This window comes from Arachis hypogaea, chromosome 20, assembly GCF_003086295.3.
Source record: "Arachis hypogaea cultivar Tifrunner chromosome 20, arahy.Tifrunner.gnm2.J5K5, whole genome shotgun sequence".
Taxonomy (NCBI): domain Eukaryota; kingdom Viridiplantae; phylum Streptophyta; class Magnoliopsida; order Fabales; family Fabaceae; genus Arachis; species Arachis hypogaea.
The window spans coordinates 13,102,130-13,116,536 of record NC_092055.1 but is presented as its reverse complement, the minus strand read 5'-3'; the positions used below and the strand labels follow the sequence as shown (position 1 = coordinate 13,116,536).

Genomic DNA, 14,407 nt, shown 5'->3' with positions numbered 1-14,407 from the left:
ATAATTTGGGGGCGTTCTTGGTGGTTAACCCGCTAGTTAATTAAGATTTTAGATTGTTATTATTACGGGTGTTCAAATCCAAACGGATCCAACTTAAACCGCTCATCGAATCAAATCTATACCAAAATCGATTAAAACCGCAGTAACTCGAATGTGATTGGTTTTAATTTTCTGCAAACCGGTGGATCAAATTGGACCTCGTATCGACTTTTCATAACCGATCGAATCCAATCGAAACCGCACAACGTGCTGTAATATTATTATTCGATTACTATATTTACAGTTACACTTGTAACATGTTCAACTTGTTTGGCATGTTAATGTTATTCACGTGGTATTAAAATTTTATAAATTTGTTATATTGAGAATATTATTTAATTTTTTATGTTAAGTAACCTATAATTTTATTTCTGTTGTTATCTTATCATTGTGCTTTTTCAGGTATTCTTCGAACTTGTTACGTTATTGCTAAACATTTAGAATCAGGGCAAAGGATTCGATGGTCTCATAAAGTTTGAACCATTAAGTGATCCTGTAACAAAACATGTTTTTAAAGTTTTTTAATAGCTGCTAAATAGTCCGTTTCTAATTTTAATTACAAATCAACCCCATATATTTTATTTAATTATAAAAATTATTTTTTTTATTTTGTAAATGATTATTTTATCATTCGTTTATTATGTTTGTTAATAATAAAAAATAAAAACAATAACGAATAAGATCTTTGATTGATAATAATATTTTTTTGGCAATTCCAATCAATTAAAAGTTTATCTTTGATCCTGTACATCCGTCGTGGATTCTGATATCGTGTTTTTTAGAATTTCAGGTTTTCCATAACTCAATCGATTTATAAACCATTAGCCACGGCGCGATTCAAAATTTATAAAAACGATATGAAAATTGAGAACGGGGCGATTCAAAATTCGATCAATTGGATTATCCTACCAATTGATTGAATGCAGAAAAAAACTTATTTACGTCACATTTCAATCGATTGAATGATCATACCAATGTATTGAATTGGAATAAACCATTAGTCACGTACAAAATTCAATTTCCAATTCAATCGATTTGTATGATCATTCAATCGTTTAAACCTTCATATATAATTTTAATAGCAGCCTTCAATCAATTGGGTAATGTGAACAATCGATTGAATTATAATAAAAGCCACATTCTAGTCATCGTTCGATCGGTTGGATAATATGACCAACCGATTGATATTTGCGAAAACCATACTATTGCCACTGTTTCTTGTTATATACTGACCATCAACGAACGTGATCTAACGGAGTTTCACTGCCATTAGGGTCCATAAGGGGGCATGCCGTAAAGATGGTTGGTTATATAGTTTGGCAATGCAAGGGTGTGCTCAAACATTTTTCTAATTTAGTTTCAAACCCTTTGGCACATTGAGCCGGAAGCATTAAATGCTGATTCAGTGGATTACCAATGCAGCAAATCATCATCATTACCCAAGGTATCGGTCACATCACATTGGCCTTAGGGCTCTATAAAAGGAAGGCAACGAGGAGAAAATGTGATCCATGTTGTAGCGAAGAGGCCTTCCCTTGAAAATATCCTTATCCCTAGGACACATCCTCCTCTGTAGTAGAACGTGCAGCGGCACAAATAGAAGTGTCACAAAGTGCGGGAGTCGATCCGGAGCAGCCCTGCCTAACGTCAGAGTAAGACCCTTCTGTCACAATGATAACACAGCATTAAAATTCTAATCGTGGCGGGAAATTCCGCCGCTGCTAGTGTCATAACTTTTTTTTATTTGCATACTTCAGCGATGGAACTGATGTTTTCATTTGTGTATGGATCCAGGCTTCAACCTCCTGGCAACATCGACGAACCCAACTGGAAAAATGATGCTGATGAAACGAAGGCCTTGAATCTTGACCTAATGATGGAGGTGGTAAGTTTGTATTTTCAGTTACTTGTATCCATGCCAACAGTTTTCTGAGCATCATTAATGGAATCCACTGCTCATGCGTGGCCTTTGTTTATGTAGCCCCTCCTTAATACGGCGTCCCCGGCCAACATTTTTGTTGAAGAGTTCATTCCGCCTTCTGCGTATAAGTCACCTCCCCAAGCTCCGCTCGAGGTCGACTGTATATCCCAAAGCTTTCTCTCCCGAATAGGAACGGTTTCACTTTCATGTAACTTAATAGCATGGATTCCTGAACTCTCCAGCTGTTACTATTGCAGAGTATAGAGGCACGCTTGATGGCCATTGAGCAGTCGGTTGGAATGCTTGATATTAGGGCCGCCCGAACGGAGGCTCTCATTGTGTATATCAAGACGATGATATCCACGTTATGTAAGAAGGAGGAGATTTTTCAGATGATACCTACTCCAAAGGCACAACTCCATAATGAAGCCACGGAGAAGAAAACACCGCAGGCGCCTAACACTCCTGGAGGTGTTGGCAGCGCTGCTGCAGTTGTCTTGAACAACAGCAAAAACGAAGCATCTGCTCAGATGTTCACCCATCAGCTAAGCAGTTCAGAAAAGGGTAAGGGAATCTTGGGTGACCCCATCACGAACTTGACCCTCGACGTTGTTGTCCCGGATTCTTCAGGTTCGGAGGATGATCTCGTTCTGCTTGACCACCATTCTTCAAAAGCCGTACTATCCACTGGTGCAACACTAATCCTGACCGAAGCACCAGCCAGCCTTCACTGGTCGCGTGGGGTTCCAAAAATTTGGAATGACTCCAAGGATGAGCCATTTACAGCATGCAATGCCACTGTACAGGTGAAGTTTTCGAATTATGTTGTCCTAAGCGTAGCTATAACTATATCTAATCCTACGTAACATAATTTTTACATTATGCTGTTTCTCATGGATAACAATCTCACTGCCGAGTGAAACATGATCCCATGATCATGTATACGTAGTATTGTGTGGTTAGTTATTAAACCTGTGCCCATGAGTAGTAGGAGTCTATTGTGCGCCGGGGGTGCAAACCTGATGCTCATGATAACCTTTAAATTTCGTATGAACTTTTTCAAAGTGCAGTAAGTTTTACGAGCCTCTAGTCATTCTAAACACGCAAGGCCAAGGCATTGTATATGAAAGCAAGGCCCTGTTTCAAAATTAAAAGTCCGCAGTTAAACATATATTCGTCACACCGCGTTAGTTTTATGCTCAGGATTTAAATTTTGAATGAGCCTAAATTACATGACCATTCCCTACATGGCTCACCCTAAATAACAACCATTGGGCTACATGTGCGTTGGCCCACTTTCGAAATACCCATCAACCATATGTTTAATGTAATTGATCAGAATGTTTATGGGAATTTCTTTGGGAAAGGAATAACTATGGCTTATTTTTTTTTGGTTAACTAACTATGGCTTATTTTATTGTGTGTATATGTAAGTAGCCATAAAGTCGAACCCACAAAAAATGGAATACCGTGGGTAACTTTCTGTTAGGCCTTTATTATTCAGTCCAATGCTAAAAACATAATATTATTTTTTAATATCTGTCATTCTTGGGAACTTATGTTTATCGGCTGACCTAGGTTTTCTTTTTGCAGAGAACAACGGTCGGAAGGGATCTCGACAGCACGACTCAGCTGAGTGATCTCTATGCATCTTCCGAGCCAGGTCCTAGGCGCCAGAAGACGTCGCGGTTGTCGACGTCGGACTTGGCTGCAACAGCCCTTCACGATGCCTCCATGGGCTCCCCTCCGAAGACCCATTCCAACTCCGTGCCACAGACACGACCTCTGTTTCGGCGTGGTGTAAGGGGGGGTCGGGGACGCATTCCGCCGCCGAACTTGGACAACCCGGTTTACCAAATCCCTAAGGCAAGTCACATTATCTTACTCCTGTCGTTAACGATGTGGATGATTACATCTAACTTTTGGGTTCAAGCACTTTATTATTCCTGCATTGTGTAGCATCCCTCCTAACCACTACAAATATTTTCAATGCAGAATTTTCCCATGTGGTTCAGGCCCACTGCCGATATGAGTCTCACCAGGGACGAGTGCCGCCTTGGGATGTATATATTTGCCAAGAATGAAGAAATAGGGTAACATTCTGCTAACACTAGGACACAGTCAGCAGTTGTTTCGGGGTTTTATACATAGCTCCAGCACCCAACCTTAAACCCTATTCGTGTTTCTTCTATTTACAGGGAATCAGAGATCTTATTTAAGCATTACGAACTAACCCTGCCCCGGGGAAAGTTCTTATCCCTTAGGCCGGAATGCATGCCCCACTTTGATGTAATAACGTTTCAGCTTGCCTCGATACTATTCCCAAATTAACGGCAGTATTTGATTTCATTATTTCAATGTTGAAAGCTAATAAAGGTGAAATATGTAGGTGATCAACACTGTTGCAATGCTTTCGTCTCTACAAGCCAAGGCAAACCCTATTCCGCATTGCTGGTTCTTCCCGTCAACATTTGCCGCAGAGATCTTGTTCCAAGCTCCGACGGAACATTTACTTGAGAGCTACGCGAGACGATGGATGCCACCAACCCAAGAACTTGAGCATGTAAGAAATATTCGACGTAGCGTCTCTCCTTTCGTGCTCCATATTTATCGATAACACGTAGATTTGGCATTCAAACACCGTATCGATATATCTTAACTGATGCTGTACGCTGCTGCTCGCCTGAACAGGTGTTTGTACCCATTTGCGAGCCACCTGAGAGTTGGTACATGCTATTGTTGGATGTAAAGAGAACCACTATTTATGCGCTTGATGTTTGCACAAGCATGGAGTCCGTTCCCAGGCGTGAGCGGAATATGCGCCTTATAGTAAGTAACCCGCAAGGCATATAGCACACACTAAACTCATGTATGGTGCAACTGTTGAGAATTTCATATGTTTTCCATGCTGATTCGAACTGCAGATGGCTGTCCTCGGCAAGATTTTCAAACATGAGCAGAATCTGCCTAACTTTAAACATGTGTCACCGGACCCCAACACGTGGGGACGCATTGAATACCCGATGAGCATTCCGAGCAGGCTAGGCGCGTAAGTCATTCTATGATGTCTCCATAATTTTCGTCACATAATTACTTTCTACACAATTTCTTAGATTTTATTGGAATCAAAAACCACATCCCTCGAACCATGTTGTTGGGGATCAAATTTTAATTATTGTGGCCGACTGTTTGCCCTTTACGTCACTCGTTTATTGATGTCACAATTCACTTTGCATAGGGATGAATCCGGAATATGGTGCATTTGGTGGATGTCTCACAATGGGCGATTCTCCCCAGCTATCCTAGGCAACCTTGTAAGAACCCCTTCATTCTCGTACGTTGCTGGAAATTAACTTGTCATTATTCATATTACGGCTTCACTATTTATATACTTACTTCACAGGGTGATGAGGCCACATTGAGGATGAAAACAGCAATCAGGATTGCCGGATCCGACTACAGCGAGCTTAAGGCGCTTGTGGACCTCAAGGCGGAGACGGTGTGGCGGAGTCTTCCGTTTGTTCCCTAATTACTAGGATAGTTACATGGTTTTATGTGAATGAAGTTGGGATCCATTTACAAGGCCCAATTATTTTGAAAGTACTTGTTGATGTTATATATTTCTAATTCCAGACTTTAGTATTTGTACTCTACTTGTATTATTCCGGTGGTCAACTTTGGTTATGAACCCTGCCGGGTAGCAAATGCTCTTACTATGTACCCAGCTGTTATTGTTAATTAGCATGATGACTTGTGTAACAATGTAAGTGGGAACCGTTAAGCAGGTCCATACATTTTTAATTTAATTGTTGCTGTTATGTATTGCTATATCAAGGCTTTAATGTGTAAGGGTTGAACTCTGGTTCCAGATGGTTTCTATATCTATGAATATGTATTAGTTAGGTGGCTTCATCAGGTGTTCGCTTCTCATAACCATTTTTTTTTCAAACTTGCATGTGTGGTCACCGTTTTAATCAGGCATTGCCCCAGAGTGATTGTGCATTCCTCAGCATATGTTGACACTCCGAGTACTGGTCAACATATCTTGCCAAATCTCCATCCTTCCTTGCGAGGAAACGTCCTGCCCTAAAGCAGCAACCTTTGCATGCCCCAACAAGAGAACATATTACTTGTTACAAAGCTCCTGTTAGAATATAATAAACTTTTTAATTACGGTGAAATGATATACGCTGCTAAGAAGCCACTGTTACAACACAAATTTCTTACCACATTAGGATATTTCATAACAACCCAACAAACTCAATCAAATTGATATTCCCACACTGTCAATAACACAACATGGTTGGGGGCTAGCCTCTTAGTGCGTAAACCTTAAAAATAATGTTCTACACTTAGAGGAATAATGAAAGCAACTACAAGTCTATTTGTCTATGATAGCCTCCTATGACATGAATTGCGGGAATGTATTTGGAAGCTCAACCCTTAGTTTCCTCTTCCTCGTGCCCGCCCCCATCTGGAGCTCCTGCTGCAATTTACATTTATGTTTTCAACAGTTAGGGTGCTTGCCCACTGATAGCAAAGCTAGAGATGGAAACGTAAACAAAACACGTGGCATAATTGAATCAGTTGTAACGGGACAATATTGGCACTTACCTGACCCGTTGCAAGTTCAGAGGCAAAACAGTTCAAGTGATCTGGTCTAGTCGTCTGTGACGGTGTCGCCTGCACAGCAAAAAGAGGCAAGTCGGGTATTAAATACAATGTTTCCAACATAAATTCTAATGGAATTGAAATGTTGACGTACATCAAATCTTTGTGGATCCGCATATGACAAAAAAACCACTCCTAATATTAATGAACCCTCCCAACATGATTAATTGATTTCAAATAAAACATGTGCCTCAACCCCTAATACCTAGAATTTGCTATATTGACGTTTATAGATTTAACTGTTCATGTTTCTCCTACTTTGTGAATTGCTCATGTTCTACTTATACTTTCATGCTGATTCTACCCTGTATGAAATGTTCTATGCTCATGAAATATTGATGCTTTTTGTTTTATGAACAACTCTCAAAACCTACGCAAACTCAACAATGTTCAAAACTTAAAGTCCCTGTTATCATCTACTCCTTTCGGGATATACTCACATTTGGCATGTCCTAATCATTGATCCTTCAAAGTTTGAAAAATTTCATGACCACCCTAGAAATCCCATGAATTATAACTCACACACAGCATATCGTGCTAACCTGAGCTTCAGCTTGCCGACCCTTGGGAACCCGTTGCGATCCACGACATCCCGGGCGCAGGTCTGCCCCAATGGGGCAGCGAGTTCGGCGATGACCCAGTTTTCCGCAGGCGCTGCATTTTCTCTTCTTCGGTCCCTTGGTTCGCTGAGAAACGTTTCCTCTACCGGTGCCTTTTGTTCGGACGCGGACTGGATCATTTATCCCACCACCGCCCTCACCGTTAGGCTGTGTATTAACATCTGCGGCGACACGCAACCCATTCTTGACCTCCAACATGACAACATCCCGTGCCATTTTCTCGCTATATACCTTGTAGTCCTCCTCCCTTAGACAAGCCACCTTAGCCAAACGCTTACATTGGTCTACAAATGCACCAAGTCTGCTGTGGTACCGGGATGCAGCATCACCCGTTTCAGTAACTTGTCTAACGAAAGTCACATTGTTCTTGGCGTTTCTGCACCACCTCTTGAGGACCAGAGTCTCGGGCAAATAACCGATATCAATACCTACCAGAACAAAAATTATGTGAACACAAAGGATCCCATATGACTCCATCCTGTGGCAATTACATTCAAAGGTTCCATTCTGCGGCTGGTGCAACACTTGCCAAGTTGACTCCGGTCGGCGATACTTTTGTATCACGTAGCAGCATCCGTTTTCACAATCCTCCCGGTCGATAATGTTAAATCTCACAACCCGCTTTAAGGTCTCTCGAAATCTATAAAATACTTCACGGGTATACAGGGTCGCCGCTGACCTCTCAATCTCTTGAAAGTGCGTTTGAAGCACCGGGGTACCGTAAAAGGAACGAAAGTCAAGCTCCTCCTCCTTGTCTCTTAGGAAATCAACACATCTCTGAAAATTTGTAATAAAGTCCAATATCCCATATCTACTCTCCACAAACCCACCCAACTTAGCATGCAACGACTCGCACCGAGAGGTTGTCCTTAAACCTGTAAAGAATCTGCCCCGTATGTACGCGGTTGCCCATGACAACTTCTTACTATAGAGGTCCATCACCCATTCAACCTCTCGAACACCACACTCCCCAACCATCGCCTCCCACTGCCTCTCAAATTCATGAACCTCTATGTCAGCGAGCATGCACTGTTTGAATAACTGTGTGAAACGTGGTTGCGAGACATGAGCAGTGGCATTCCTTAGTAGGTGCCACGCGCATAGTCTGTGATGAGCATCTGGAAATACATGCATAATAGCTAGCCTCATAGAAGGATCCCCATCAGTTATAAATGCCTTCGGGGCCTTTCCCCGCATGCATTCTAGAAACCGTCTCAGCACCCATTTGTACGAATCCTGTGACTCACATGAAACCATTGCTGCTGCAAACACGCATGTCTGATTATGGTGATTAACACCGGACAAAACAATAACCGGCAAGTTATACTTGTTCCTCCCATAGGTCGCATCAAAGGCGAGGACATCACCGAACGCCTCATAATCTTCCTGGCTTCGACCATCACTCCATATAATGTCACACATGCGAGAACCAGCCGCCACCTCATACCTCCAAAACAGTCTCTCATCGTTTCTGGCAGCATGTTCGAAGAAACGTAGCGCGGCATTCACATCTCCGCTCTGGAGAGCACGTTGCTTTCACACCTCGTTGTGCATATCTTGCTTAGTAAATCTTACTAAGTTAAAGCCCCCAACCTGCATCGCAAATGACTGGTATATCTTCGGAATGCTTATCCCAACTTGCCGCATGCTATTCATTTGAGCAATTTCTACATCAGACATATTCCTGTGTGAAGGCAGATATCCAATAAACCTTTCTGGGAGTAGGGTGTGGTTATGATCATCCACAAACTGTGAAACATACCATTTTCCATTACCATGATTCTTCTTTATCCTCATCTCTGCTACATACCCACATCGCATTATAGGCTTGTACTCTCTTTTCCTATCGGGCTTATCTAACCACTTCTTCTGCCTAAATCCTTCTCTGTTGCAAACAAAATTGTATCTAACGATATCTCCTTTAGCATTTTTTACCGTCTTACTGTTCCTTATTGCAAAACCTTTTAACCTACTATAACTCGTGTAGAATTCCCTTGCTTCCCCAGGGGTAAAGAACTCCATCTTCAGCACATCTTCAACGCTGACATGACTTGGTACCTGAGCAGATTCAGGCTCCACCTTTGTCTGCGTCATATTCGGAAACCCTTCTTCGTCCCCTAACATGCTCATGTCAAAAAGTGTTTCCTGCACAACAATTAACAACGCTACGATCACCCAATTGGTACATTAACTTATACTATTCATCTTCAGATTGAAAAAGAAAATAACACATTCCAAATCTGCAACTTCCCCCTATCGTATACCTCATTCAAAATCCCGTCCTCCGGCTCTGGCACCGCCGATTCATGATTGGCTGACGTTGATATCGCCTCTTGGTTTATGTTGTTCATCTATTTCCTAATTGGCTGCACTTGCTTCTTTTAGAGGATCCCCTCACTTGTGGTTCCTAAGAACTTCAACAATTGCATAGACAACAAAAAAAACCACTCTCGCCGTCACAATCTGCCCAATTTATAAAAACCCCTTTAACAAAGCAACTTAATCTAACATGTTAACATGGGAAACGCATAGCATCTACGCCAATTTCAATGCTTCCAGCGAAACTATACACTCATTTGATGTAGTAAAATCCCCCTATACAAACAACTACCCCACCTTGATCATTCATATCAACACATAAAAAACCACATCTACTATTACATAATCAAATGAAGCTGACAAAATAAATGTCATAACTACAACTACGGTTGTGACTAGGGGGAACATGAATTTCCTATATAGTTCGTTGCTTATTAGTCCTTTATGAACAACCAAATTGCTTATGCACTTAAATGGCTCAAAAATTGCTTCAACTCCCCTCATAGTGATTGTGAAACCAGATTTTGTTGTAACTTTAAGAAACTAAACTGGCATGACGGATTGAGAAATACATATGTAGCCAATTCAACAACAAATGTAGAACAAGATACCTCTGTTTTCCAATAACATATGCACCAGAAGACCAGCAAAGCACATTAACTAACCAATTCGAATTGAAATTTGGAGACGAAAAAAGTTACACCTTTCCTGTTAAACTGGTGACCGGATGCATATTAAATTACTTGATGCCATTAACATCACATGCAGCTAATCCTAATCTATTCAACCAACCAATTTAAAAAAACAGTGGTGTCCTGAACAAATAAATAAACTAACGCTTTAATTAAGTTTATAGAAATTCAACAATTCTAAATTTTAATAATTCTTGTATTAATCTACCCAAAAAGTAAAAAACTTCTGCCTTTGCTTCTGTACAGAAAATGACTCTAACTAAACGCCAAACTCCATTTTCCACTGCATACCAGTGTAATCCTTTAGTGTGAGTCAATTAATTTATCTAAAAAGATCATAAATAACTTCTCCAGGTACACGCCATGTCAACAACCCAAAATTACAGTGCCAACACATGTAATCTCCCTCGGTCAGTTCCGATACCTTAAATCTGGCCCCAAATTAATTCCCCTGCTACAAAAAATAATGCCAGAAATAACAAACATACCTTTCGATTGTTCCTTTAACGGCGCAAGCTTCTGCAGCCCGCACAATACCGACTGATGAATCGCCCTTTCCTCCTTTTCTCGCAACAGCACCCAAAACAACTCCACTGCAGAACATCGAATCAGCTACTTAGGGGAAGGTCGAGAATGCCAACAACCCAACACAGCTGTATCAGGACATCAACACATTCTTAAGGGCGAACTGCGGCAGAGATGCGACCATATCCACTTCTCACGAACATGCTTTACCATCACATTCTTCCAGCTCATCCAACATTATAAGCCACTTAACTTTCTTAGCATCTTCCTATTTAAGCTGCAAAGATTTCAATTCCAGCAGCAAGCTATGACAAATTTTTAGCTGCCCAATTAGGTAATTTTTAATTTAATTCAGAGGTTAATATAGTCTTTTAACACTTTACTATAAGACAAATACAAAACTGAAAACCTAAACGTACATGGCACATCAATACTCCAGTAAAGTACACTGGAGTACCTGAAACGTATCCTAATTATCATTAAGACTTAGCACTACTTAATTATTATAAAAATTGGTCAATCATTCTCTACAAACTATCACTTCATTCTGACCACTTCCTGCTACCATCCAGTTCTTGTTTGCGTGTGTGCCAGCAACACAAACACGTATCCTTCTCTACATGTCAACAACACATTTTAGCATCTACCAAAAAAAATGTCTTTTAGCACCATAGCATTAGTCTTAAAATGTTATTACTTGAAATTGGTAATTTATTTGGTTTTAGAAAAAAAAAACTTAGAATAATAAAGTTGTATTTAATTTAAACATAGTTTCTTAATGCAGCAATAGACTTCAATTTTTCTTAAAAGCTAAAAAGATTTTTGCTTAGTTATTCATTTTTTTTAATTTTGTTCTAACTTTTATCAAAACCAAAGAAACCAAGAAATTCAAATGATAACATTTAAAGTTTTAATTCATAATTTGATATCAAATTTAGTTTAAATATGAATATTGAGTTTACATTAAATAGTTTTGATTCTAAATTATAATTTGTTATATTTTTTAAGAATATTAAATAACTAATTATTAATACAATGTACAAACTGTAAAATTAATCAAATTATCTTAAACTAAGTTTGTTAAGTATAATTTGGTAACATAAGAATTAGGTGTACTCTAACAAAGTTATGTGATTTAAAACTAAACAAATTATAAAAAAAATACACATTTTGTAATGAAAGAAAAAGATACTAAAAAAAGAAAGAAAAAATATTGAATGGTGAAAAAAAAAATCACAAATCATTTTAAAATTGTATATCATATCTACATAGGTATTTGATGAATTTAAATTTCTTCTTTCATGTGAAAATTTATTAGACATTTTTCTTTTGATAAAGAAACCCAATTTTAATTTACATTCATCCTTTCTGGCACAATAGAAAATTAAAAGTTAAAAAAAGAAATTACATGAAACACAAAGCCCACATCTCCAATTATTAAAAAGGAGCCTAATAATTGTAATCGGTTCGACTTGTTATAAAATAACTAAATAAATAAATAAGGAAGAGTTAACAAATATAAAATAAAGAAATGTAAAGAGAGAGAAGTATTACAACGTAAGGGAGAGAGAGAATTGTTTATTGGTTGTTGTGTTTGTATCCCCTCTTTGCCTCAGTACATGTATTTATAGGCACACAAAGTTTACATTTCAAACTTCATTTATTTCTTTCAACATAGGGAAAATGTGCCCTCATAAATGGGCATCCATCATCCTTATCCATCCTCGTCACAACACTCCCCCTTGGATGACCATTTAGGATTATTGCCTCGTTAAAACCTTACTAAAGAAAAACCCAATGGGAAAAAACCTTAGTGAAGGAAAAAGAGTACAATATCCTTTAGTGATGGGGACTGCCTCATTAAAAACCTTGTCAAGAAAAATTCAATGGGAAAAAACCTGACCAAGGAAAAAGAGTACAGTCTCCCCCTCTTGTCGACATCAGTTGATATCTCGAAATCGGTGCATCCCAATCTCATGTACCAATCTTTCAAAGGAGGATTTTGGGAGTGACTTTGTAAATAAATCTGCCAGATTGTCACTTGAGCGGATCTGTTGGACATCAATTGTCCCTTGATTTTGAAGATCATGAGTGAAGAAGAATTTGGGAGAAATATGCTTTGTTCTATCACCTTTGATATATCCGCCTTTAAGTTGAGCAATACATGATGTATTATCTTCAAACAGGACAATTGGAGCTATCTTATGACCAATCAATCCACATGATGATAGAATATATTGAATCAGACTCCTCAGCCAAAAATATTCGCGACTAGCTTCATGAATTGCCAGTATTTCAACATGATTAGAGGATGTTGCTGCTATTGTCTGTTTCGTGGACCTCCATGATATAGCTGTACCACCATATGTAAACAGGTATCCTGTTTGAGATCTCCCTTTATGTGAATCAGACAAGTATCTGGTATCTGCATAGCCAACTAGTTGTGACTTGGATCCATAGGGATAAAACAATCCCATATTAACCGTTTCATGAAAATATCAAAAAATTTGCTTGATTCCACTCCAATGTCTTCTGGTTGGAGAGGAACTATACCTTGCTAGTAAATTCACCGCGAATGATATGTCAGGTCGCGTATTATTGGCAAGATACATTAACGCTCAAATGGCACTAAGATATGGTACTTCAGAACCAATGATATCTTCATTCTCTTCTTTAGGACGGAATTGATCCTTTTCCATATCCAAAGATCTTACGATCATTGAGGTACTCAAAGGATGTGACTTATCCATATAAAATCTTTTCAAGATCTTCTCTGTGTATGTCACTTGATGAATAAAGATCTCATCTTTTGTATGCTCGATCTGCAGGCCGAGACAAAATTTAGTCCTTCCAAGATCTTTCATCTCAAACTCTTCTTTCAGAGTTTTTATAATTGTTGGAATCTCTTCAGGAGTCCCAATGATATTTAAATCATCAACATACATAGCAATTATAATGAATCCAGATGCGGTTTTCTTTATGAAAACACATGGACAGATATCATCATTCTTGAATTCATTTTTGGCTAGATACTCAGTAAGACGATTATATCACATTCGTCCAGATTACTTTAGACCATATAAAGATCTTTGCAATTTAACTGAGTATAACCCTTGCGAATATTCACTGGATGGTTTAGATATCTTTAGTCCTTCAGAGACTTTCATATAGATATCCCGATCTAATGAGCCGTACAAATAGGCTGTTACCACATCCATTAAATGCATCTGCAGTTTATGATATGCAGATAAACTGACCAAATAACGCAATGTTATCGCATCCACTATAGGGGAATACGTTTCTTCATAATCTATACCGGGCCTTTGTGAAAAATCTTGTGCTACAAGTCGGGCTTTGTAGCGCACAACTTCATTTTTCTCATTTCGTTTTCTCACAAATACCCATCGGTATCCAACAGGTTTTACATCTGCAGGTGTATGGACTACAGGTCCAAAGACTTCACGTTTTGCAAGTGAGTCTAATTCAGCCTTCATGGCTTCTTTCCATTTTGGCCAATCATTTCTTTGTCGACACTCTTCGATTGATCTTGGCTCAAGATCCTTACTTTCATGCATAATATTTAATGCCAAATTATATGCACATATTTCATTGACAATTGT

General features: G+C 39.1%; 1 protein-coding gene and 1 long non-coding RNA gene across 2 annotated transcripts; one reads left to right on the top strand and one right to left on the bottom strand.

Annotated features, from left to right (window-relative positions):
• Nucleotides 1-5,171: 5,171 nt before the first annotated feature.
• Nucleotides 5,172-5,613, top strand: LOC140182662 (uncharacterized). The gene is made up of 2 exons (XR_011878658.1): nucleotides 5,172-5,274; nucleotides 5,364-5,613. It is a non-coding gene; the product is annotated as an uncharacterized lncRNA (long non-coding RNA).
• A 749-nt stretch (nucleotides 5,614-6,362) lies between these two features.
• Nucleotides 6,363-9,602, bottom strand: LOC112785456 (protein FAR1-RELATED SEQUENCE 5-like). Its single transcript, XM_025828920.1, has 5 exons — nucleotides 9,516-9,602; nucleotides 8,845-9,396; nucleotides 7,174-8,769; nucleotides 6,575-6,643; nucleotides 6,363-6,446 (listed from the first exon to the last, which is right to left on the bottom strand). The coding sequence occupies exons 1-5, from the start codon at nucleotides 9,600-9,602 to the stop codon at nucleotides 6,363-6,365; spliced, it is 2,388 nt and encodes a 795-aa protein (XP_025684705.1).
• Nucleotides 9,603-14,407: the final 4,805 nt, after the last annotated feature.

Bases quoted from the DNA above. Each gene is read 5' to 3' on its own strand.
- LOC112785456 (XM_025828920.1), bottom strand. From the start codon at position 9,602: ATGAACAACATAAACCAAGAGGCGATATCAACGTCAGCCAATCATGAA. The intron at 9,397-9,515 runs GTATACGATAGG...ATTGTTGTGCAG, and splicing joins AGGACGGGATTTTGAATGAG to GAAACACTTTTTGACATGAG. The intron at 6,644-7,173 runs GTTAGCACGATA...TTTGCTGTGCAG, and splicing joins GTCGGCAAGCTGAAGCTCAG to GCGACACCGTCACAGACGAC.